The following is a 24,908-nucleotide window of genomic DNA, read 5'->3' as shown; positions in this document are numbered from 1 at the left end:
ACAAACGCAGTCAAAACACATCTCCCCAAACTTCCGTTGACTATTATCCCCATTTCTCCATCTGAAAGCGACCTGAGAACCTGAGCTACTTCCCTTTGGCCTAAAATGTTCCAAAAACAAAGGCAAAGAGGCTGCGCCCTTCACAGGATCTGACAACAAATGCATGTTCAAAAACAATCACACGGCCACACCTGAAGAGATGAATGAGGCAGAGAACCTGTGTAGCATAATCTAACTGAAAACTGATATTTTCAAAAGCATAAACATTATTTTTGCCAACAGAAAGAAAAAAAAAAAAACATGCATGTAAACAAATGAACAACAAAATGTATTGTGCGCACTGTGTAAAGTACCTCGGATATGTCAAAATGGAATTCCAGTGTCTTTCCTGGCAGGGCTTTAGATGAGCCATCCCACATCATACGGCTAACCTCCAGGTGGGCTAGGTCACCATGGGCGTAGGACGGCAGGGATAGGCTGGCCGAACGGGAAACAACCAGCTTCAAAATGTTCAGAGCTTCCTTCCAGTGAACCGTCTTGAGGACACACACATAAAGAATAACAATTGAGACTGAAATTCTTACAAATGACCAGATGAATCCTCATTCAAGTGGTTCAGCGGAAGAATCTCACCTGAACAAATTTCTCAATGGTTTTTAGCACCTCTACATTGAAAGGTTTGACCTGAATTCCTGCCAAATCCATGTGGCTCAGCAGACTGTAGATGATCTGCAGTAGGGGCTGTTGAATGCTGGGTAATCCTTTATCTAGCAACTATGAAGAGAGCTGGTATTAAAAGGGTGCTCTCCACATACTATATCAGCTGCAGCGTATCTATCATTTTGTAACATATATTTGGACATTTAAGCCTCAGGACAGCTCACCTCAGCTATATATGTCACCAAATTGAGTATGATATCCGAAAAGGCCTCATGCAGGTAGCGGCACACTACATTAACCCACGAGAAGGGGTCTCTGGTGTAAGAACGAGTCTTATACAGAGTCATTACATGCGCTAGGTGAGAAAGTTTAGTGTTCTTGTCTTTCTCCTCCAGACACACCTAGAAAACACACAATAAACAGTCATATTAGCAGTAATACATTTCATATTGTAAGTATTTGAACCTTTGGGAGCTTATAAGATAATTTCTATTTGTATGGTGTAATATTAATAATATTTAATTTTATTGTGGTCAGTTGTCTCACTATATACCCTTAGATATGTGTGCTACTACTGACTGAGATTCAGTTCAAGTAAACAAGGCAGCAGAAATATGGACACTAGCTGAGATTTTGTTGTAAATACTTAGGCTGCATGCTGAATAAGTCTAGAAAAAACACTTCTGAAGTTGGATATAATATAGGATTAGGTGTGAGAATGAGTCAAGTTTGTTTCCACATTCAGGTGTAAATGTCAATGAAGTGCAGGGTGTGTTTCATAATAGGAGTGTGTAGAGAAAAGGAGGCGGGGCAGACCTGTGCAATCCTCTCAGCACTTTCTTTACAAAACTGCGTAGGGCTACCGAAATGTTGCACCAAGTGAGGCAGCAGGCAAAGCACATTCAGAGGAAAACCTGAGCAAGCAGAGAAGTAAACATGAAATGAAGTGAAGGGGAAAAAACACAGTAAAACAATGTAAAAGCATTTCAGGTTAAGCAGCCTTCACTCTTACAGATGAGAGTAAAGACCCATTTGAATAGCAAGATTTTAAAACAAAAGGTAAGATTGGATTTTAGGCTTTGGTTTAGTGTAGTAAAACTACTACAAGACTCTTGGAATTCAACACGACACTTTTCAGTCTCACTTCTGTGTGCAAATAGCTGCAGGCAAGTATAATGCATAAAAAAATCCATAGAGATGTTTCCACCAAGGCTGAAAAGATTTACAAAAGGTCAGGCTGAATTATTCACCTAAGTTTAATACTTCAGGTTAGATGTTTAAAAAATGTTTTTAGAATATCACTACATGGGGCTGATAAATTTAAATTTAAATAAATGAATGCATTTAGCAGATGCTTTTATCCAAAGCGACTTACACTGCATTCAAACTAACAATTTTCTCCTAACATATGTTCCCTGGGATTCGAACCCCCAACCTTGTGCTTGCTAGCACAATGCTCTACCACTTGAAACAAACATTGGTTTAAAATAATAAAAATGTTTCATATTTAATTATTTAAATAACTAAAATTAAAACCTTGCAAAACTAGTTTTAAATATATTGCAAGGACTATTACAAATAATCTTGAGTAGTATTAAAAAAGTCTGGGCCTTTAATGTGATTCATGGCATTAAGAAAACTATTTTACAACAAATAAGACAACTTATAGACACAAAGACAGACACAAAAGCTTCCAACAAAACATGACATGACTCTAAATGCTCAAGCCAGTCTAGTTTAAACACTGTTTGTTTGTACAATGACAAAGTCTACAATTAAAGCACAGGAGTAGAAAGCATTAACTGTTTGTCACTGCTTTTGAGTCATCCAGTCACATTAGACCTATGTGAACAGGCTGTAAAATTATGCTACTATCGTTCTACTCACCTATAGCCTGCGATGTGTCGACTACTGGCACACGAGAAACAGGTGTAAGCTGACAGAACAGCTGAAGCGTAAGATCATTCGTGGCCGGAGAAGTGAATCCCTTCAGGAGCAGCTGCTGCAGCCCGGAAAAGCCACTCCACCTCAGCTGGGCCTGGAGTTTCTCTAGTCTCTCCCTGTTCTCCTGCAGATCCAATGGAACCCGTGCCAGCAGTTTGTGTACCAGCCTCAATGACATCTGGTACTCAAATTCAAAGTCTGACTCCATGAGCGACACTGCCACCCAGAAGATGGTGGCAAGCAGGTTGGCGGGGTGACTGGAGTGGGAGGGGTCGGTGATAACACTTGTGTCTGCACGGGTAGAGTTTGAGGATGTACTGCGGGCTGATCTGGCAAGACCTTGTTGGGTACAGGCTTGGATGCGATCCAGCGTGGCGCTGCGAGGAGGTTTGGAGGATGAGTTTTCTCCACTTTCGCCGAACTTCTTGGGGACGGAGTAACTGCGCTGGTGCTTGTTCCGCTCGTTAGTCCCACCCTCTTGCTGCAGGTTCAGCTGCCCTGTGCTGTTACGGTTTGGGTTGAGCTTCCCGCTCACCAGGAAGTCTGGAGAGGAATCTCTGTACGTGGAAGAGACATTGCAGGTATGTTAAGAAAAACAGCTGAATAATTTAATACTTTTTTCCCTCCTGTTATATTGTTATCAATACTACAATTCAAAATTTTGATTAAAAGTTTGGTAAAAGCTTTTAATGTCTTCGAAAGAAATCTCTTATGCTCACCAAGGCTGCATTTATTGACCTAAATTACAGTAAAACAGTAATATTTTGAAATTTTCTATGTGAATATAAATGTAATAAATTCCTGTGATGGCAAAACTGAACTGCCATTAAAGCAGCCATTACTCCAGTCTTCAGTGTCACATGATCCTTTAGAAATGATAACATGCTGACTTGGTGTTTAAAAAACATTTATAGAAAACAGTTGTGCTGCTTAACATTTTAGTGGAAATCATTATATTTTTCTTAGGATTCTTTGATGAGTAAAAAGTTTAAAAGAACAGTATTTATTTGAAATTTTTATTTATTTGTAAAAGTCTTTACTTTCACTTTTGATCAATTGAATGCATCCTTGCTAAATACAATTTATTATTTTGTTATTTGTACTATTTTACATTTATTTGTAAAAATCTTATTGACCCCACACTATTGAAAGGTAGTGTACTGTAGCTATGAAATATTTTAGGCTGAAATGGGTGGAAAGCATAATGTACGGCATGAAATTCTCACCTCGTCAAAGCTGCCATAAGTTCACTGTTGTTCAGACATTCAGCTAAATTATCCACAACAGACTCCAGAGTGAGTAAAATCTCCATTACGTAACCCTGGAAGGCAATAAAATAAAATCATATCAATAAGAAATTAAGAATTATTTGACCACCAATTGCATTTAACCAATCAAACTGAAGTACTCTAGAGAGCTATATTATTATAGCATTTATTGCACGCATGTTAAGTGATAATCTTGCTGATGGATGCACACCTGTACTTCATCCCCATGTTCCCCCACAACCTCCACAAGGCGTGAGAGCAGGTCAGATACCGCATGGGCAGAGAGTGGTTGTCTCAAGGCACGGAAGATCTGAAACGAGCGCCCGGCATAATGGCGGGAGGAGCTGCAGAGTGCCGTCTGCAAAGCAACGTCGCTCAGCTGATGCTCTAGATGGAAATCTGACACATGACATTTATCAGCCGCTTATCAAACAACCTCTGTTCCGATTTATAATGTACAGGATATTTCATTCTTTAAATAAGACATATAAATGCACTGGTAATTTTTGTTAATTACCTGATTTGGACTCCTTGAACACAGAAGCCACATGCCGGAGAAAGTTGGTGAGCTGCTCGGTACTCTTAGAGTTGGGGTTCTTTGGCGTGATGTCTTCATGGCACCAAAGCGGTCCGAATGCCCTGAGTAAGGACAGGACAGTACTCCATGCACTGTACCACCACCACCACCGAATCACAAATACATGAACTACTGCTCTCTAAATGCCTGATTTAATGACTCTGGGAAGTGCCCAATTTAGCCGGAATTTTTTTAAAAACAATATGAGTTCAAGAATTTTATCAAAATTAAAATAAAATAAATTCAAATAAAATAAATGTAAAATTAAGTAAATAATATAAAACATTTCAACTAATTTAAGTAATAAAATATTAAAATAATAATAAAAACAATTTATTAAAATTAAGTGATGGAATAATTATTTTAGTTTAAAAATATATATATATATTGATGTTTGGCCAGTAGGGGATGTGTGAGCTTTGGAATATTTGATAGTTGATGCACCATACATTTTTGTCTCATCATCTTGATGAACATATTTATTTATATGCATTCTAGATTAGTGCCTTACTCCTCTTTCATTTTAGGTTTTGTGTATGAAAAAATACTCCCATTTGAGTATTTTCATCCACATATATCGAAACAACTGCTAAAAACCCAGTATCTTTGCCACATACCTGGTGGTGAGGAACTCGATGAGCTTGTTGGTTTTCTCCTCTGATTCTATGGAGGACTCGTCTAGTTCCTCCAGGTCAGCTGTGATTTGTGGCAGGTTTCCGATGCTTCCTCCCAGGCTCACACTAGAGGAGGTGGAGGACGAGCTAAGTCCGGAATCGGCCACTGGTGATGCCTGCCACTCCCGTAGGAAGTCAAACCCCCCTATTCAAACGAGAGTGTGGTTTAAGTACGCAATGCATGCAGGTGATAACCAAGCAAAACTGTAAACATTAAAAAAATAATAATAATTAATATTGTGTCAGCAACCTGCTTTTTTAAAATGAGCCTTTTTTGCCATTTCGAACTCGTCTTCGCTGCATGTCTACACAATCATAATATGAACTACACTTTAAACCTTTAACTGTAAGCAGTGACTTTTCACGTGTGTCTATCAGGTATCAGTAAGTAATGAAACTGAAACATCAGTTACATACAGGAGATAAAAGATTAAATGACAGAAAAACCTCAGTCATAATGCAAACTGGGACTTGGCATAGTGTTTGGCCTAATTACCTCAGTCTCTTCTATAGTGAGAAAGACAAACAGCTGCCAAAAAAACTTTGAATTCTATGCCAAAGATAATTAAATCCTAACCCTTGGGCTTTAGCTTCAAAATAGTTACCTACTTCCTCATTTGTAAGTTTCAGATGTGAATCTTATACTCACACTGTCTGCTCATTGTCTCGCAGAATTTAGTATCTCTGCATATCTGAGCACAGTTTGAAATATATAAATATTTTTTGTGATTTTTGTTTTTATGAGAACTAAAACAAAACCTCTAGCAAGAAATAAGAATTATTTTTGTGCACTGCAAGAAACGCTATGATCATTTCTGTCAGTTGTTGGTGTCTTTTTGTGTCATGTTTGATTCTGGGTAGAGAACTGATTTTACCTGTGTAGAGGTATTCAGGCTGGTAGCTGGATTTAACGGTGAGGGTCTTGTTGTCACCAATCTCTCTGGTTAGTAACAGGACAGAGGCAATGACCTGGAAGTTGTTGTTGCAAGAGAGGGCGATGAGGAGATGCAGGAGTAACCTCTTGCTGTGCTCAAAAACCTCCGGCCGGTAATGATCCAAACCTGAGAGGACAGAGATGCAAAAGTAAATGAACTGATCTAATCTGAGCTTAATAGAACAGAAGTCAGTGAAGTGGACAGGAATGAACAACATTCTGAACCTGAACTAAACTACTTTCAAAGGGTGTTCCCACTGTTTTACAGTTGCATAATACTGATAACACATCATGTTTCCAAGGAAAAGCACAGAACAAAAAACAGGGCTCTGTGCAACAATGCATACTTGTAATACAGTGCAAGTGTTCAGGATTTTTTATAATAACATTTAAATCATACAAATCTTTAGATCTACCATAAGCACAGAAATAACATGTTAGAGTAACTTGTGATTTGAAATTCATTAAAAATGGTGCTCAAATTCTGATTATGAACTACACTGACCACAGCCCCGGAGATTACTTCACTTTTTGAGTTATCACTACCGTAGGAACAGAAGAGTCATAACAAAGCAGCTGCCAACTCCCACAGTGCATTTATAAATATCTGAATACTATGAATCAATATTTAAATTTTATTTTCACATTATTTTTTTATACAAATTTCAAACATTTGCTTACAAATTATGTATCTATCTTTAACCCCTTACTAGTCACCATCCTTTTCTGGCATGGAGACAGAAATGACCTACCCAAAATAAAAAGGTTTCTGCTCATGATTCTTTCTGACTCAACATTTTTTCACAAAGCTGACACTTCAAAGTTTACTGTTCAGGAATCAGAATCACTCAGACTGTTATGATAATAGAGATATATAAGCTCAAACATAAAAACAAAAATAAAAATATTAAAAACATTTTTTAAATGTATTTAATAAATTGTTGATGTAAGATATGAGTTTAGAAATACAGTGTAGCTAAAGCCACAAGTCTTTCAAAACTTCATTAGAAATTTCATAATCTGATCTGTAAAACTGTGAATTTTATGAAATATTTTCTAAGGCCATGTCATGTGAGTTTTTAGAGAAGGCTAATCAGATTGATTTATGGCACTTGTCATCTCTGTAAGATCTCACATGTAAACACTCATGTGTGCTCTGACTGTGTTTTTGTCTGTGACAACTCCCCGATTCATTGTTCTATTGTTCTCACCAAACGAGTCTTTCACACCTCCGCCAGGTATGACACATTATCCGCTTTATTCTTTTATCATTATTCTTTTGTTTTTATTCCACCTTTATCAGCCTTTTTTGTGGAATTTCAATGTTTACAAAGCAACATAGCAGCGATCTCACTTCAGTCTCTGTATGCATTTCGCCCTTATTTATCAAAAGTCTTACTATAAAAATACAACAAAACATTTTCTTACGACCTTACGTCAATTATTGTGACAGAAATGCATTATGAAGAAGAAATTCACCTGGTATTAGTAGCATTAGAGCTAACGTTACCATCAAGCTACATCAGACAATTTATTAAATTATTAGTACACCTTTACTCAAAACTCACTTTGAACCCCGATCGAGTATTTGTAATAACATCCTTTTGCGATCACGGGTGGAATTTGGTCGTTTACTATTGTAAAAATATGCTATTTGTAGCATTTTTCATCGCTGCACAAGTTAGCATTTCTGATGTACATTTTTTTTTAATATTTTATAAAATATCACACATCTCAAGAAAATCTCATACCAAGCTTTTCTATCGTAATCGCGGGTTTATTATTCGGATATTTCGTGTGTACAGAGTTTTGTTGTGAGCAGATATGAACCAGGAACTGTTCACGAACCATGTGACACGATCTGACGCTGTCCGGTTTTGGGACTGTCAGATTGACAAGCCGAACGTCCAATCAGAGTCTGACTGGGTCACAGCCTGAGTACACGGAAGCAAACACACAGAGATGGCACTGGGAGAGGCTATTTATCATCAGATCACCAGTGTTGCCAAGTCCGCTTATTATAAGCGACTTTGGGCTTGTTTTTCTGTAAAGTCGCTTATAAATATTGGTAGTCGCGGGTCGCGTTTTTTTGGGCTTGTTTCTAAAGTGTAGTTGCTTATTTGGGCTTGTTCCCAGCTCCATAATAAGTTATCAAGCAGATATTTTCTATATGTTATTTAAACGTAGTTCTAGCCTGTTCTCTCTGTCCCTCCCTTTCCCCCATACACACAGGAGACAGCTGAGTTTTTTCCCACCCACATCCTGCTTCTAATTGGCTCTGACCGAGATGGCAACGAGTACTAGCCAATCAGAGGCAGAGCAGGGCCAGAGCCGTTAAATATGGCGGCTCTGAGCCAGGCGACAAGGAAGTCGAACGGAAGTTGAAGTCGGCCACGTGCCGCCATCTTGTAGCAGAACTACAAGAACTTCACTTGCGTTAGCATTCCCATTGACTCTCCCATTCTTTTTGGCGTCATTTTGACAGCGAATAACTTTACATCTGAGGCGTTTAAAGACTCCGTTTGTCCATTATTTATTTCTAAAGATACACGACAATGTATAAAGGGCTCCATTACCATCTATGTTACATTATGGCCCCGTAGAAACAGTTTTTGTAAAAATAGGCTAACGATTGCGTCATAACCACTCGACTCTCTGTCGCATTACCGTACAGAGAGGAGAAGCTCGCAGCTAATTAACTTAATATGGCGTACTGGCATTACATTTTAAAATACTATACAAAATAATTAATCAGAATACTTACTCCTTCTCACTCACGCCAAAGAGCTCCCCGCTCAAGCTCGCCGTCTCTGCAAGATTAACGATGGCAGTTTGCATGCACAGGTACTAGAAGATTTACATCTGTCAGACAGGTTGCTGACGTCATCAAGCTTAGTTTGAGTCTGCGCGTCAGAAACGGAAGTGCTAAAAATCGCTAAAAATGAGCTTCACTTGTCTCAATTGAGTTCCAATGGGGTCGCTGTGTCCATTTCTTTTACTGTCTATGCTCTGAGCAGGGCAATCTGTTTTTTTTTTTGGTTAGGAAAACGTCGTCATTGAGTGACGTAAACTTTAAATAAATGCACGCGAGTTTCGACTGATGGTGACTGACTGGACTTTTTAATTATCAGATGTTTACTGTGTATATAATGTACTCGGTACATCAGTCTATATTTGATATCCCATCAGTTTTCTAATGTTAAATAATGTTAAAAGGTGGTTTAACTCCCTCTTGTGGTCATTGTCCTGAAGCTCAGGGGGGAGAAAAATAAATAAACTGTACCTTGTGAGCAGTTTTGTAAGACCGCACACAGTTTACCAATCTGTCCACATGGATGTAAATTGACAGTCTGTACCCACTGTTTAAAATCCGTCCCCACGAATTGTAAAACCATGCACATAGTTTATTTATTTTTCTCTTCCCAGAACCTGGGGGGGGGGGGGGGGGGGGCTGTTTTGGGCTTGTTTTCACAGGCCTGGTTGCTTATTTGTCTCGCGAGATCTGGCAACACTGCAGATCGCGTAAATCAGTGGAAAATGAATAGAAATGACGATTCTGTCTGAAGAAATATGAAGTAAACATCAGTAAATATATCCATATATCCCCGCGGATATGCATCTTTGGTCTATAATCCTTATTGACGCTGTTCAGTGAGTCTATGTGAACACAAATAAACCGCTGCAGACGTGACTGAATATGAATGAGTGGTGAATTTCTATTAAAAATGTGGCACAATACGGATTTGTTATTTTGCACTCCTGACATAAATTACTAAATAACTGTCACTGCAACAATGTTTTATCAAAATATTGGTCAAATATCGAAGCTAGAGTCTTTAAACTTTCAATTGATGCACAGTTTGTCCAGATCAAGTAAGAGAGTGATGTTTAACATGCTGTGAAAGTGAAACAACAATAAACTGGGGCCGTCGGCGATGTTTGCAAGTAAAGGGGTTAAAAAAAAGGTGTTGAGAAATTGAACACTGTCGCGTTTTATATTCTAAATCTAAATATCTAAAAATCTAAATATCACAGGTGTGCCTCTAGTCAAAAAGAGAAACATGTTGTGGGACAATGCTGACGACATCAAGAGTCTGAGAGAGATAAGCCATGAGTAGATGGCATTTCACCAGCCCCCACTTTCTTTCCTTCTCAGCCACGTTTTCCATCACAGACATTTTTCACATTTCTTGAATTTCAGCAGTTATTCAGACAGACTGAATTACAGTGGAGAATGCGGCCACTATATAGACCAGAGCAAATATGTGAATGCGTTCTCACAGATAGACACCCAGACACAAACATACAGTCCCTCACATCTTTTAATTAAAAAAGGCACAGTATAGAATCAGGGATTTTTTCACATTTAAATAGCAATGTAAAAAAAAAAGGTGAGACAAAGAAAAGATGTGAGAGAGGAAATAAAAGAGTGCCTACCTAGGAAGAGAGCATGAAGAAGCAGTGGCAGGTGTAGTGCCCAGTCTTCTCTCACACTGTGGTCCACAACCATCTCCGTCATGAAGATCACAGCTATGTTACACCTGCCGGCACAAACATGCAACAAAAACAGTGTTACATACTAAACCTGATTGGTTGTAGCATCCACTGAAAGTTGTACATATTTACTATAAGAGAATTGTGGCCCAGTGCTCATGTGAACCATGCAAGTTTGAATCTGGCATGCAACATTTCACAATCTTGAGAGCATCTCTTCGGTCCATTATTTCCCATCCTCTCTTTGCTATTTTATCAAAATGGCAAAAAGGCCTAAAATGAAGGCAAACCGGGTTAAGCACACCTGTGACTATGAATCCCCTAATTAAATTCAAGATCCTTGAAATTACCAACTGGTATATACAGATGGCTTTTTATTTGGCTTGTGGATATCTAGACAGAAAACACAGAGGATAGTTTATTTTTACCAGGTATTCCTGTTATCTAATTCTTATCATATTTTCAATAACTCATGAGTTGTGATGTATATCTTCCTTTTCAGGTGTCAGCGTGAGTCTGCACAGATCTGATGAACTTGACAGATTATATTAAATTACTTATAAAAATCCCAAATATGTTGTTGCACCACCCCTGATGCATGCCTGACCATCTGCAACTCCCTCCTGAAAAATCAGCAAACGTCAGAAGGATGCCGGTAGAACTGCTGTCATGGTAATACAACAACAGTTCCTCTCTTGTAAACAAAACAGAGTTGTGGCTGACTGCTGTAAAATACTACAGCAAACTAACACAAGTGGGTTTTATGGGACTGGCTTAATAAAATCCATCTGCTGCACGTGAACAAAAGAAACTCTGTAAGGATGAGTTCATGGTGTGAATCCATATATGTCTGTGTAAATGCTTTGTGAGTTTAAGACATTTTAAGATCTCATTTAGGCTGACTTCATTAAAATGCAAAGGAAGTAAAAAGCAGAAGGAAGGCTCGGGTGGTACCTGTGAAGGGGTCCCCGTGGGGTGATGGTCTCAGGCAGGTAGTCCACCAGCGGGGCCCAACAGCCTCCGTTCACAGGCATGGGAAGAGGCTGAGGTCTGTTACTTTCCAATACACTTATCAACCAGGCAGCATATGGAGGCAAAGGGTCATCTTTTAAAACACACAATAGGCATCAAAAAATCAGCTGGGCATTACAGTAAAACAGAACTATAATATAATAAATGGGCAATAAACATTGACTTCAGAAAGCATTGACCACAGAGTGATGTGAAAGATATGAAACTGGCACAGCTTTGTAAGGCACACGAGTCAAATATACAGTTTAGCACCACTATACAACAATATTTGACTACAGAATGCTGGGACTGACCAATCAGAATCAAGCATTCCAGAAAGCCATATGAAAGGGGACATTTTGAAATGTGTCCATAGCTTCACAAACAATTAAAGTAAATAAATCAGGAAATATTTCTAAAATGTTCTTGAAATGTCTGCTATCTTAAAGTATAATATAATGTTATTGTTTATCCTTATATTAATTAAAAAATAATAATTCTAAATTAGCTGACAATTTAGAATGAAAAATGATTAATACATAAAAAAAAAAAATAATAATACATTTTAATGAATTAATTAATTGAATTGAAGAGTAATTTCAGTCTGTCATTTCATATGACCATGTGGTGTGATGAGTTGATTTAGAGCACATCAGGAAATTATCTTATCATTTATGGAAGCATATGGGTAGCAATATTCAATTTGGGATGTAATATGCAAAATGACAATGCAATATGTAAAATGACAATGCATTTCTGTATTTACATTTACATTTTCCAATACATTTGTGCAACGTTTAGTGCAAAATTAAAATTAAAATTAAATTACATAATTTTCATTTGCCATTTCATACACCAGTTTTAATATGTAAAATAAATACTAATTGTAACGCTTTATAAGTTGCAAAATTAAAATGAAAATGTATTACAGAAATGATTAGATATGTATAACATGTTCAAGCAAAAACTGTGGCAAAATGATTATTTAAATGCTATTTTTCTTAAATGCATTAACACTCACAGTCAAGACACTTACGATTGCATTTTCATTCAATGTCCCGCAATGAATGTAGCAAAATTCAATGTGCACATTGAAAATGCATTCCGAGCCGATCAAGTGTCCGCCCCCTCGCACCATGTCAATCACTGCGTGAACAAGGCGGGGCTTGCAGAAAGTCAAGAGACTCAAATCTCAAGAAGAGGATTCAAATGAGAGAGAACATGGACAAGACAGTTTGTCCATGTACGTTTTGATCATTTCAGTTTATGGCTTCAATATTTCATTACGAATTATGTGCCCAGCTACATCTGATTCAAATATTATGCTAATTAACAGTGAGTGTAGTTTCAGGCATTACAGTGCTTCACTCGCACTGGCTCTTATTCTGCCTGAAAGAATGAAAAGACCGAGCTTAAGGTGGAGCGATTCGACCAATCAGATGAAAGCAGCGTTTCAGCTCCGCCCACAAGTGCGAATGAAATATTGAAGCCATAAACCGAAATGATCAAAACGTACACGGACCAACTGTCTTGTCCATGTTCTCTCACTTGAATCCTCTTCTTGAGATTTGAGTCTCTGATCTTCTGCAAGCCCCGCCTTGTTCACGCAGTGATTGACATGGCGCGAGGGGGCGGACACTTGATCGGCTCGGAATGCATTTTCAATGTGCACATTGAATTTTGCTACATTCATTGCGGGACATTGAATGAAAATGCAATCATAAGTGTCTTGACTGTGAGTGTTAATGCATTTAAGAAAAATAGCATTTAAATGATAATTTTGCCACAGTTTTGGCTTGAACATGTTAGACATATCTAATAATTTCTGTAATACATTTTCATTTTAATTTTGCAACTTATAAAGTGTTAAAATTAGTATTCATTTTACATATTAAAACTGGTGTATGAAATGGCAAATGAAAATTATGAAATTAAATTTTCATTTTCATTTTGCACCAAACGTTGCACAAATGTATTGGAAAATGTAAATGTAAATACAGAAATGCATTGTCATTTTACATATTGCATTGTCATTTTGCATATTACATCCCAAATTGAATATTGCTACCCATTTGCTTCCATAATCATTCATCTCCAATAGAGCTACCATCTAGCCACTCGTCCATCAGCTGTCATGACAGATATGTAGGCAGGACAAAAGCTGGCAGTTCCCACACCCAAAACTCGCAAATATTAGTGCACAACTGGTTGACATGCACATGCATGAGAGAATATACAGACAAAAGCATGTGTCGTGACCTTAATTTCAGTACCGAATTCCTTAATACAGAGACACAATGCTCTAGTGAGCATGTATTATTTGTATATACAGTATACGCCAAATGGTAAGTCACATGTACAGTTGTCAGCTGTTAGAAATTTGAAGCTGTAAAACAATGAGTGTAAATGTATCCTTATTTGTACTGTATGTGTCAGAGTGTGGATTGTCAGCTGTGATCCATCTGTTGCTCTGTTCTTGTAATCTGGAGAATTACTGACTGTAACCTATAAAGTCTGGAGTTGCACAAACTGTACTATGAGCCTCAAAGTTGTCCCTAACTATGTCCATAATACAGGTCAGATGAAGAACTTACTTTTCTCTTCATCGTAAGAACCTCCTGAGCTGTTGCTGTAGCGTGATTCCAGACGGTTATGAGCCCGGGCTCTGCTGCTCAACCTGAGAAAATGTGTGGACAAAACACATGTTAGGGAACATAAAATGCACATGCATATTGACTTAACATGTATAAATGGGCTGTTTAACAACCTAGTAGCTGCCTACTTATACATCATAAACATGGTACAGCCCATATGTGGTGGAGAATTTACTGTATCAAAGAAATAATAAAATATGTAAAAAATAATAAGCCTCTCTCCATATTTAAGGAAATCAACGTTACATGCAGAAAGATGTACCTCTCTTCATTCTCTCTAGTGATCTTTCCCTCATCTGTCTCCTGGAAATTTTCTTGCCCAGGTACTACTGTATTACTGCTAGATGTTGTGCCTTTGCAAACAAACAAAACACTGATTATTCAATCATTATTAGAGAATAACCATACGGTACATTGGGTTATGAGATTCACAGCATTCTATACAGTACAACCCAGGCTTCTGAAACTGGATGGACCAAAGCAGAGGACAGTCACTGCTCAACAGAGCTAGTACTGCATTTATAAGCACCCATATGTAAATCTATAGACTGAAGTAATTATTAATTGAATAGTGCTTCCAACAATTTATAAATTTTAGACCTTTGTTTTAAAAATCTATTCAGGAATACACTTTTCTTCTGACACTGCACTCAGAAAAAATAAATGCTGCTAAAATATGTGGACCATATGTGCCTCACCTGAGGCCACAACGGAGGTCTTGTTGCTGGCAACGAAACGGTAAAATGGTGGGTTGTCACAGTGTAGGACCACTGGGTTTACTGGGTCTGTCTGCTGAAGCTCAAAGAGCAGCTCCTCCATGGTCTGAATGGTGTTGTTCCGACACAGATATATCACCACTTTTTTAATCTAAAAACAGTTCAAAACAAATTTAGTCCATTATAAATGTCTAATAAAATAACAATGTTGGTTAAGAGTGTCCATATGTGTGTTTTCCTTACATATGGCAGCAGTGTAGTGTCACTGCTGACTCCGCACAAGCTTATGAGGAACTGCAGCGTTATTCTCAGGTTGTTACTCCACTTGTCATTGGCCACAAGAGCATTCCAGGCATTCTCCATCTCAGGACCTGGGACTTCATCTCCATACTGATAAGAAGCCATATAAATCATCTTAGTTGATTGTCGATTTTTTAAAGGGGCCATTTTTCGACACTTTTCAGCACTGTATTATAGAACTGAATAATAATTGGGAATAATTTTTGCATAAACATCCTAAATAATCATAATTTGGTCTTCCTCTTCATCATCTATTTTCAGTTTAGTAGAATCAACTGAGATATTAAAGAGCTTTTATTTTTTCTTTTCTTTTGTATGAGTTGAGTCATTACCACAACTGGATATTTACGCAATAGTGAAGCGCCTCTCACCTTTGCAGTCATGAACATGAGGTTGTTTAGGACCAGTGAGGTGGCCTGCAGAGAGCCCCAGCCGTTGCCTTTGAGCCTGTGGGTGATTCCCAGGTTGTCAGCCTGGCCACGAGCCTCTTCCTCTGGAGTGCATGGGCTGGAGGTTGGGGGGAGCAGTCCTGTATCCACCAGCTCTATGTTATTCAGCCACGGCAGCAGGTAGGTCAGCATGATCTGTCTGCCGTTAGGGTGAGTGGTGGGGAACCTCTGGCTGACCTCTACATGTGACAGATGATTGTGGATAAAAAACTAAGTGGGCAGGTTTAGTTGAAAATTTGAGCTGCATTACAATAACAGAGCACGCTCTACCAAGCCCATTCTTTTGCATGTACAGTAGGTGTTTATTTGTTTCTGGTAGGGCAACAGTTTGGTGACACATCCAAACATCAGGCTAAGAGGTATTCCTTGTAAAGCATGAGTAAGTGTGTCACAGACACAGACATTCACACCTTACCTGAGAAGAGAGGCAGGGTCAGTTCTGGATACATGCAGGCCAGCTGGTTTGAGAGCTGGAAGAGAGAAACGCTGTATAGTGGTGGTAAAGGACCATGTGTGCCATACAGGATATTTCCTGATTTTTGTCCCACAGTCCTTTTTGAGTAAACGGACAACTTGGACTCCAGAACCTGAATGACAAAGAAAGAAAATGGGCAAAAAATATTTTGTAGAGAAAACTAGTATTAAAAAAAGTATATTAAAAATAAATAAATCTTTCAGCTATTGAAAATACAAGAAAATCAAATAAAAATCTGAACTTGACTTGAACTCTGACTTGGAAAAAAAAAAATCAGATACCTGCATGAGCTGCATGGATATCTCGTAAATCTCTCTACTTGTGTCAGATGACTTAAACAACACCAGATTCAAAAGGGTTACAATGTCACACGGATAATTCCTGAAAAGGAAGAAAGAAAAAAAAAACACAGATTAAAAAAAAAAAGTATGACATGCTTTCTGAAAACAAGGTAACCTTGCCAATGATGAAGGCTCTCATTACCTGCTACCACACACAGTAGCAATAGCTTTGAAGCACCCTGAAGCGAGCTGGTATGATCCAGTGAAGCAGCGATCCACAGCCCAGTTAAAAAGATTCACCTGATCTGGGTTCAGTTCCAGGAGCAAGATAACAACCTCACAGCCCAGCCGATGCACCTGTAGCCCAGGGCGGTGATAGAAGCGTGAGTGTTTAAATGTGTGCTTTTTCCATAATCAAAAAAAGCATAATAAAAGTTATTCCAATATGACAGTCATTAATTTCAACTTTAATTGCAGGCCTAAACAAATAAGATAAAACTAATTAAAATGGCTGACAACCCAGAACCAATAAAGTCAATAAAGCCATAAAACAAATAAAACAAAATATGTTCACAGGCCAATCCTGAGAGGCTTGTTGTTTTAGTTTTAATGACAGGTATTAAACCTGATGAAAAGCTGCTATAACATTTAAACAGGATGCCTGTTCAGCATCAACAGGTTAAGACAAGGACTACAGCTGAGACAGGAACCTTTCCAGCAATAAAGAAATAGCAAGTGAATGCTTACCCGTATATCATGGCAGGCTAATATATTGTCCAGCCATTTGTACAGGTATCCGTCTGAAGAAAGGCCCACGTTATCGAACACAGGGCCACAACATAATACCGCTGACATAGCCTGACAACAAACAGTGTACACACACAAACGCAGCATTACATCAAAGAACATCTCATATCAGAGCTCAATGGTTTGAAGCATGTGGACAAACCACAGTTCTGAAAGGAATAAGACTTTAAAGTGAATCTTCATCATGAGACTGAAATTACACACTGCTCCTAAACTTTACACACAAGTGAATTCTGTCTTACATTGTGACACACAGAATAGTCATTTCACGCCTTTTACTAAATAAAGGTCAGAGCTGCCAAGTGCATGCCTTTTTGGACAAAGAAGGTGCAGAGAGAGAGCTTGGGGAATTTTCCGCAAGACATCCACCAGTTGTTAATTGAGCATACAGGTACTTTCCAGACTGAATTTCAGACGTTTCCACTTGATTTAGTGCTGTTAAAAAAACTCTATCTTTTGTTCCTTCCGAAGAGATGAATGGCACCGAATTGTGAGGGCAAATTCAAAACTTCCTCAGTTCTCTTAAATTGCAAGATATTTCTATATGCCAGGTATGAAGGGGTAAAGACTTATTTGATAAAATGCCGTAATGGTGATTCTCTGAGATGTCATTGAGCAGATTTTTTTCAAATCTGGGTTTACCTTCAAAGCACAGTACTGGTAGCGTGTGATCTGGTGGTTGCGATCACTATAGCGGTCCAGAGGTGTGAACATGACACTGAAGGGTCCGGCCCACTGACTAAAGAGAATGAAGAGGTGATGCCTCAAGCTCTGCTGGGGAAACAATAACCGCCTGTTGTGGACTAAAGAGAAAAACACAAATGAGACCTGAGGAACATTATTATTACAATATCTTTTTTTTACTCTCAGCATGGTACAGTGTAAAACTTAATATCTAAAATTAACTTGTATTATTCAAAGGTATGTACACTACACAGTATGATGGGACAGTAAGATTTTTAATGCTTTAAAAAGATAATTCTTATGCTAACCAAAGCTAATAGTGAAATATTTTTACAATTTAAAATAACTTTTTTCTATGTTAATATATCTCAAAATGATCATTTATTCCTATTATGGCAAAGCTATTTTTTTCAGAAGCCATTGATGGTTTGGTAATCAATAAACATTTATTCAAATTATATTACATAATATTTAATACTTTTGTGGAAACGGTGATAAAATTTTATTAAAATTATATTGCATAATATTTAATACTTTTGTGGAAACGGATTATATTGCATAATATTTAATACTTTTGTGGAAACGGTGATACAATTTTTATTTTTGCTGATGAATTGAAAGCTCTAAAATGTGCACATATGAGTTTGTTGTATTTATTCATAAAAAATAGCAATATCCATCAATTTTTTTCAGTATGTCAATACACTAAAGAGCCCTGCATCACAACCAGTTTTTAAATATGAGAGCTGGCTGTGACGCAGGGCTTCTACAGGGCTTACGTAGGCTGTGTGTTAGAGGGAATGTTGTGCTCTGCTGGTCTGAGGCACGTATTAATCAGAGCCAGAACAGTTCTATTCATAGCTTTGCTCCTGGGCCTCTAATAAGTGACTCATTCGTGTTAGAGCCTACTGAGCCTTTGAAAAGGCGGCATGTTTAGATAACCTTAGACACCAATACCCGTATATCAACGGATCTATTATATCAGCCAAAATATCTGACCTGCTCTCATTATAGTCTTTGGGAGTACTTTGAGTATTTATTGTACACTGGGAAAGATATTTGAGATGCTAATGGAGAGAACATTTGTGATTGAAATCCTGAAATAGTTTAGGGATGTTCAAAGTATTTTCTCCATGTTTTACCTGGAACACACTGGATGAGGTTTGCCACCATTCCACTGAAATGAGCTCTCATGTCTTTCAAAATGTCCAGCTCTTTGTCATTCTCTGCTTCTAAGAGCATCCGGGTGAAATCCACATACTCCAGAAAAAGGGCTCCTAGAGCCAGGGAATCTCGTTCCAATGCCCCATTGGTACTGCAGAGAAAAAAACAGAGTAAAACAGATGCACAAGGGATTTTTACAAGACTTTCCCTTTACCCGTTTTAATCCAACAGATTTCAAAGACTTTGTTGTGAAAGAAGATATGCTTAAAAAGCAAAACCCAGGATTTGACTACATAAGTCTACAAAACAGGTCTGGGGTGAGCGGACTTGTTCACCTGTCACTGATGACCCCTGAGTCAGCAAGTAGCTCAAAGATACGCAGCAGCTGCAGCCGGAGCAGATCTCTTCGCTCTCTACGCTTCTTATTCTACAGAGACAGAAAGTAAGAAAAAAAAGATAGCTCAATTTAAATGTAAAAAGTGCATGAACTCATATTGCCACTGCACTATGGACCCAACAATACACACTATGTTATCTACTGGGTTTCCAAAGTTTCCAAAGAGCTGCGTTAGGACAGAGCACTTACCTCAGGCCTCCTCTCCAGAGCTTCTTTCATTAGAGGATGGAGTTCTTCCACCAGCTCCCTAATCAAACACACATGTATGAAACAGTAATGAGAAACCCACAACTTGAAAGCAACATAAATATTTTCATAAATATATTTTGGCTCCAAATTTTGGTATGAATAACCTTTTATTCTGCAATGTGTTGCTATGAATTCATAACAAAATTAAAATTGATAAGGTCTAAGGTTGAAAAGTTACAATAAATAGTTTCTGCTCAGAGTTATTGTAGTATTTTATATACTATTAAAGTCTTTATTCATATTTTGAATTACCTTTTATTTTTATATTTTCAGTTTTTATTAAATATATCTGCTTTCATGATTTTTCTCATATTTATTTTTAGCTTTAATTTCTTTTTCCAGGTTTAGTCATTTCAGTACTTTAACTTAAAAGTTTTTTCAGTTAGCTGGGAAGGCAGCATTTCTAATTTCATTGAATTTTTAAATGTTTTATCAAATATTAATATTTTATTACAACTTTATTCAAATGACTGGAAACTATTTTAATAGTTTTAGATTTAGTTAAGAATAACGATACTGCCTGTGCTTCATTAGACTGCGTCTTATAGAATCTTTAGATGTTTGTCCACTTCTAAGTAACGGCACATGTCAGAATGGAATAACAATCATTGCTGCTATTTTGTTTGACACACATTACTTGCTGCTATATTCATTTGCTGTTCTCAAACTTTTCAAATTTTTCAAAGCTCCCTTGCTGTGTGTTAAAAGACACAACAGTGGTTGCCAGAGTTCTTTGATATATCTGTTGTAAAACTGCCCTGGTTTAGGAAATAACTATGAAAAATATGAAAATCTGTTTTTGGAGAAAATTATGCTAAATAGCTTATTAGACTAAGATAGAAGTTTTTTAATTAAAAACAATACCTGAACACAAGGGAATTTGTTCGCCCAAAGCCTAGGACGAGAGACTCTGTGATCTCTAAACTCTCCGATCTCATGAGAGGAACCAGCTGTTTCAGGAGCCATGCCACTGATGGTGTGCCTATCACCTGAACATTAACACATACACGGACTCATGACGTCACAGTTCTTTTGTTTTCCAATTCATGATTGTCCTACTATGGACATAACATACCTTGTTGTCATACGTGACACTGCCATCAGGTGTGGTTGCCATGATTTCAGGTGTAGAGGCTCTCAGGTGACCTGGACTCATGATACTAGGTTTGGCAACACCAAGGCACAATATCAGGTAATTCCTCCACAGCATCACGTAGCCATCGGCTGATCCAGGTGTGCTGGTCTTTTTGGCATAAACGGGACTGCTGCCAGGGAGTACCAGAGAAAGGAGGTCAAAAATCATTTCCACTGGGGACATGAATGTCTGTCTATTCTTTAAAGTCAGATTTTTATGACAGTTTTAATGCAAAAAATCATCAAAACTGCTATGAATGACAAGTTTTAAGAGTAAAGATAATAGAAAAACTCACTTTGGGTCAACAAGCGGCATAAGCAGCTGTAGGCGTGTGAAGGCGTAAGGCCAGGCATAGCTGAGCGCCGTGGAGCAGTGCTTAGGGAGGTGCTCCGGCCTAAGAAAGCTATACAGGCAGAGCACCCAGGGGTCCTTCACAGACTGGGCGAAGATCCACACGTGAGATGGGCTCTTTACGTCATAGTGGCTGTTAACCAAGCGGGCATTCCACTCTACCAGCCACTGCAGGTCCACGTGATGACTCATGGGCAGGGTGGCCTTCACAGAACACAGATTTTAATAGCTTATCTTGAGCAAGCATGCATGAGTGTTATAATTCTACAGACACAAACATTTGTTGAGTTCTATGATTTTATGCAAGTACAGGTCAATTCTGAGAGTATGGATACACAAACAGAAATACATCAGCTGGGCTAATGGGAAGTGCTTACAGAGTCAGAGACGGCCACATGGACGAAACTCTCCAGCACGCTGGGGGCCAGTTGGTCCATAACCTCGATCATGGATTTATCGTCATCCTGAGAGCAGAATCACATGACATCCATAAGGCTATAGTTGGATAATGTTTGTTACATTAACAGGTCTAGTATTGATCAGTACTACATCTGATATCAATCCACTGCACGTGTATGCATGTTTAAGATGATTTCAGCTGGTCACATCACATCAAATTCAATACAATCACTCAATAAGCTTAAGTGCCAAGTCAACCTAATGTTTCATTATTGCCTGCATCTTTTCAATTATTTCTAACTATGAACCAATTTCTTTCATTTTCTATTCAATCCTCTTTTTCCAATCAATCTTACTCTTTTGTTTTTATATTACTATCTTTTTCTGTTCTATTTTACTTGTTATAATTCTGTTCTGTTCTTTTCTATTCAGTTTAATTTTTCTATGCTATTGCCATTTTCTATTCTGAGTGTTCTATTCTATTCTATTATTTTTTCTATTCAGTTATCCTTTTGTATCATTTTTCTGTTTTGTCAGATTCTATTATATATTTTCTGTTATTTTTATTCACTTGTCTTTTTTCTATTCCATGTTGTCTTTTTTATTTCTTTACTTTCTTTTTCTAATCCAACTGAATCTATTCTGTAAAGTATACTACATCCATCTTATTCTATTTTATGGTATTATTTTCTGTTCTGTTTTATTTGTTCTATTTCTGTTTGTCTTTTTCTATTCTATCAGATTATATTCTGTTATGTCCAGTTTATTCTACCTTGTTCTGCATAGTTATGTTCAAATTAGCTGTTTGGTTTAATTAGTTAGTTGTGATGGATTTTTGTTTTGTTTTTCTGGCCTAATCTGCTAAAGTTCCAGCTGTTCGTCTCACCTCGGCTTGTCCGATGGCTGTAAACAGGCAGCGTATCTCTCGGAGGACAGACACAGCCAGTTTGCGGGTGCTGGTTTGGCAGGAGCACAGCAGCAGCAGGGCCAGACCCTCCACAGCGTGCAGCACCGTGGAGTGAGGACTGCGCTCAGGCGGCAGTCTGGAGCTCCCGCTGCTCTGAGGTCAGCAAGTATATACACATACACATGATCATACCCACAACTTCCAAGAACTGTTTATACTGGCTAAGTAAGCATAGCCAACAAAGAGAACATTTTCAAGCAAAACGTCAAGTGGCACATAATGCTGATACCTCCGCAGAACGTTTTCCAGGCGCCTGTATCGCCAGCCTCCACTGTGTTAGAAAATGCAGCAGCAGTTTAACAGACGAATCCTGCAGGCCTTGCTGTGTGTCCTGCACTTCACGCAGCAGGAAGTTAATGTACCCAAACAGCACATCTTCTCGCCAGTCTGAGAAGTCCAGCAGCAGACTCTGCAGGGAATTCTGGGCAATAAGTCTGAGTTCATCATCCATGTGGACCGTCAGCCTACAAAACGCAAAAAGAAAGACAATCAATGACGACATAAGCTTTTTATTGCATGGTAGGTTGTTTAGTCAAAGGATGTATGGTGAACCTCACCTGGCCAAGAGATCAATGAGCTCAATTTTGGACAGGCCATCTGGCAAGATTCGGGGAATGGCGGCAACACACGTCCGGAACAAGTCAATTTTTGGTTTTCTCTCACCGCTGACCAGAGAGAGAAGAGATGAGTTATGCAAAAGTAAACAATGAGAGAGACAGAAAAAAACACACAAGGAAACAGGAAAAAAAGAGAATGTCAAACTTTCCAAACAGGGTGTGGTGTGTGGGCTGAATGTGACTCAAAATTCGTCTGGTTGTGAACTATCCCTTCACCCACTCATGTTATGCTCTGAGATAAATAATAGGTGAAGACAGGCCAGACACATCTGCTTTGCTTACGTGATCATGTCCTCAGGTTCCTTGTTAAGCATCTGGGCATTGGTGAGCATCATGCAGCGGCCAACCTCCTTGTCCAAGTGCCTCAGGATGTTATCAATGGCTTTCCTGACCTGGGAATAATACAGTGCCATACCTGCAGGGAACGGAATAAATAATACAGACTTTAAAAAAAAAAACCGCAAAATGTACAACAATAAACTCAGGCACACACAGGAAGGTGTTCGCAATATAAGTGGCCTGACCTATAAGTTTTGCTTCCTCCTCAGTTAGAGTTTTGCTGAGGTAGGTTTTTTTCTTCTTCAGCGTGTTCCCAGAAGGCAAAGTGGCCCCTGTGTTCGGCATGGGTGGTTCACCATCTTTCTGCTGCAGGTTATCGGCTATGACGAGGAATGCTCTCAGAGCAATGTTCATCCTCTGGACGCGCACCACACATATATCAGAGTATAAACCAAATATGCATTTCCTCATGACAAGATCTCAACTCGGTCTAATCGGATAAATGTGTTTTTATGTGTTTACTTGACTATACAGAATTTTTCCAACACTCACCAAATGACATATTATTTTAGTTCTATAATTCTAATCCTTTTTTTAGGTTTAGGTAGAATTTAAAATTAAGCTTTATTTAAAAACATTAGAACGTTTGAAGTAAACATGCATGTGTGTTTGTGTGTGTAATTAACATTACCTCTGGATTTAAACTAAAAGCTTTGGCTGATTTTCCAACACTCAGCAGATCACATATTATTTCTTTCATTGCAAAATCCAGCCTTTCCTGTAGTAAGGAAAGAAACAAAGATTTTATTATTATGTGTAATACGATAAAGGAAGTCGTGGCCTAATGGTTAGAGAGTCGGACTCCCAATCGAAAGGTTGTGAGTTCGAGTCCCGGGCCGGCAGGAATTGTGGGTGGGGGGAGTGCATGTACAGTTCTCTCTCCACCTTCAATACCCCAACTTAGGTGCCCTTGAGCAAGGTACCGAACCCCCAACTGCTCCCCGGGCGCCGCAGCATAAATGGCTGCCCACTGCTCCGGGTGTGTGCTCACAGTGTGTGTGTGTGTTCACTGCTCTGTGTGTGTGCATTTCGGATGGGTTAAATGCAGAGCACAAATTCTGAGTATGGGTCACCATACTTGGCTGAATGTCACTTCACATAAAGTGTATTAAGTTCTTAGATGCATATCATGTGTATATAGGTGTGTGGGTGTCAAACCTGGCCAATGAATTGAATTATCTTGACAAAGATGTTGAGCGGCATGTCTCTAGGAACGACGCTCCGTGAACCCTTAGGGAACAGTGTTGATATGATTGAGGTGAGGCGGCTGGAATGGATAAAATAATAAAAATGTCATATTAACAGATGTCAATCATCAGAATCAACATCATCAAATCTTATTCTTCCTCATCACTGTGTAAT

The 24,908-nt window shown here is 38.5% G+C and overlaps 1 protein-coding gene across 1 annotated transcript in view; it reads right to left on the bottom strand.

The window, feature by feature from the left end:
- The window catches only part of LOC132132855 (protein furry homolog), a 50,307-nt gene that overhangs the window by 9,174 nt on the left and 16,225 nt on the right, over positions 1-24,908 (bottom strand). The window contains exons 13-48 of the mRNA XM_059545381.1: positions 24,705-24,813; positions 24,178-24,264; positions 23,732-23,903; positions 23,490-23,622; positions 23,148-23,255; positions 22,820-23,054; positions 22,510-22,683; positions 21,602-21,688; positions 21,169-21,428; positions 20,814-21,003; positions 20,603-20,727; positions 19,679-19,736; positions 19,428-19,519; positions 19,071-19,243; positions 17,887-18,047; positions 17,185-17,295; positions 16,640-16,794; positions 16,438-16,537; positions 16,097-16,268; positions 15,604-15,860; positions 15,176-15,322; positions 14,915-15,083; positions 14,479-14,569; positions 14,157-14,239; positions 11,506-11,656; positions 10,495-10,598; positions 5,999-6,184; positions 5,067-5,268; positions 4,390-4,511; positions 4,084-4,271; positions 3,831-3,925; positions 2,548-3,161; positions 1,477-1,574; positions 885-1,061; positions 634-774; positions 354-536 (exon numbers count right to left, since the gene is read on the bottom strand). Of these exons, the coding sequence (XP_059401364.1) occupies positions 354-536; positions 634-774; positions 885-1,061; positions 1,477-1,574; positions 2,548-3,161; positions 3,831-3,925; positions 4,084-4,271; positions 4,390-4,511; positions 5,067-5,268; positions 5,999-6,184; positions 10,495-10,598; positions 11,506-11,656; positions 14,157-14,239; positions 14,479-14,569; positions 14,915-15,083; positions 15,176-15,322; positions 15,604-15,860; positions 16,097-16,268; positions 16,438-16,537; positions 16,640-16,794; positions 17,185-17,295; positions 17,887-18,047; positions 19,071-19,243; positions 19,428-19,519; positions 19,679-19,736; positions 20,603-20,727; positions 20,814-21,003; positions 21,169-21,428; positions 21,602-21,688; positions 22,510-22,683; positions 22,820-23,054; positions 23,148-23,255; positions 23,490-23,622; positions 23,732-23,903; positions 24,178-24,264; positions 24,705-24,813 (5,710 nt within the window). The remainder of the gene's footprint in view (positions 1-353; positions 537-633; positions 775-884; positions 1,062-1,476; positions 1,575-2,547; positions 3,162-3,830; positions 3,926-4,083; positions 4,272-4,389; positions 4,512-5,066; positions 5,269-5,998; positions 6,185-10,494; positions 10,599-11,505; positions 11,657-14,156; positions 14,240-14,478; positions 14,570-14,914; positions 15,084-15,175; positions 15,323-15,603; positions 15,861-16,096; positions 16,269-16,437; positions 16,538-16,639; positions 16,795-17,184; positions 17,296-17,886; positions 18,048-19,070; positions 19,244-19,427; positions 19,520-19,678; positions 19,737-20,602; positions 20,728-20,813; positions 21,004-21,168; positions 21,429-21,601; positions 21,689-22,509; positions 22,684-22,819; positions 23,055-23,147; positions 23,256-23,489; positions 23,623-23,731; positions 23,904-24,177; positions 24,265-24,704; positions 24,814-24,908) is intronic.

This window comes from Carassius carassius, chromosome 49 (assembly GCF_963082965.1).
Source record: "Carassius carassius chromosome 49, fCarCar2.1, whole genome shotgun sequence".
NCBI lineage: Eukaryota > Metazoa > Chordata > Actinopteri > Cypriniformes > Cyprinidae > Carassius > Carassius carassius.
This window is presented reverse-complemented; position numbering and strand designations above follow the sequence as displayed.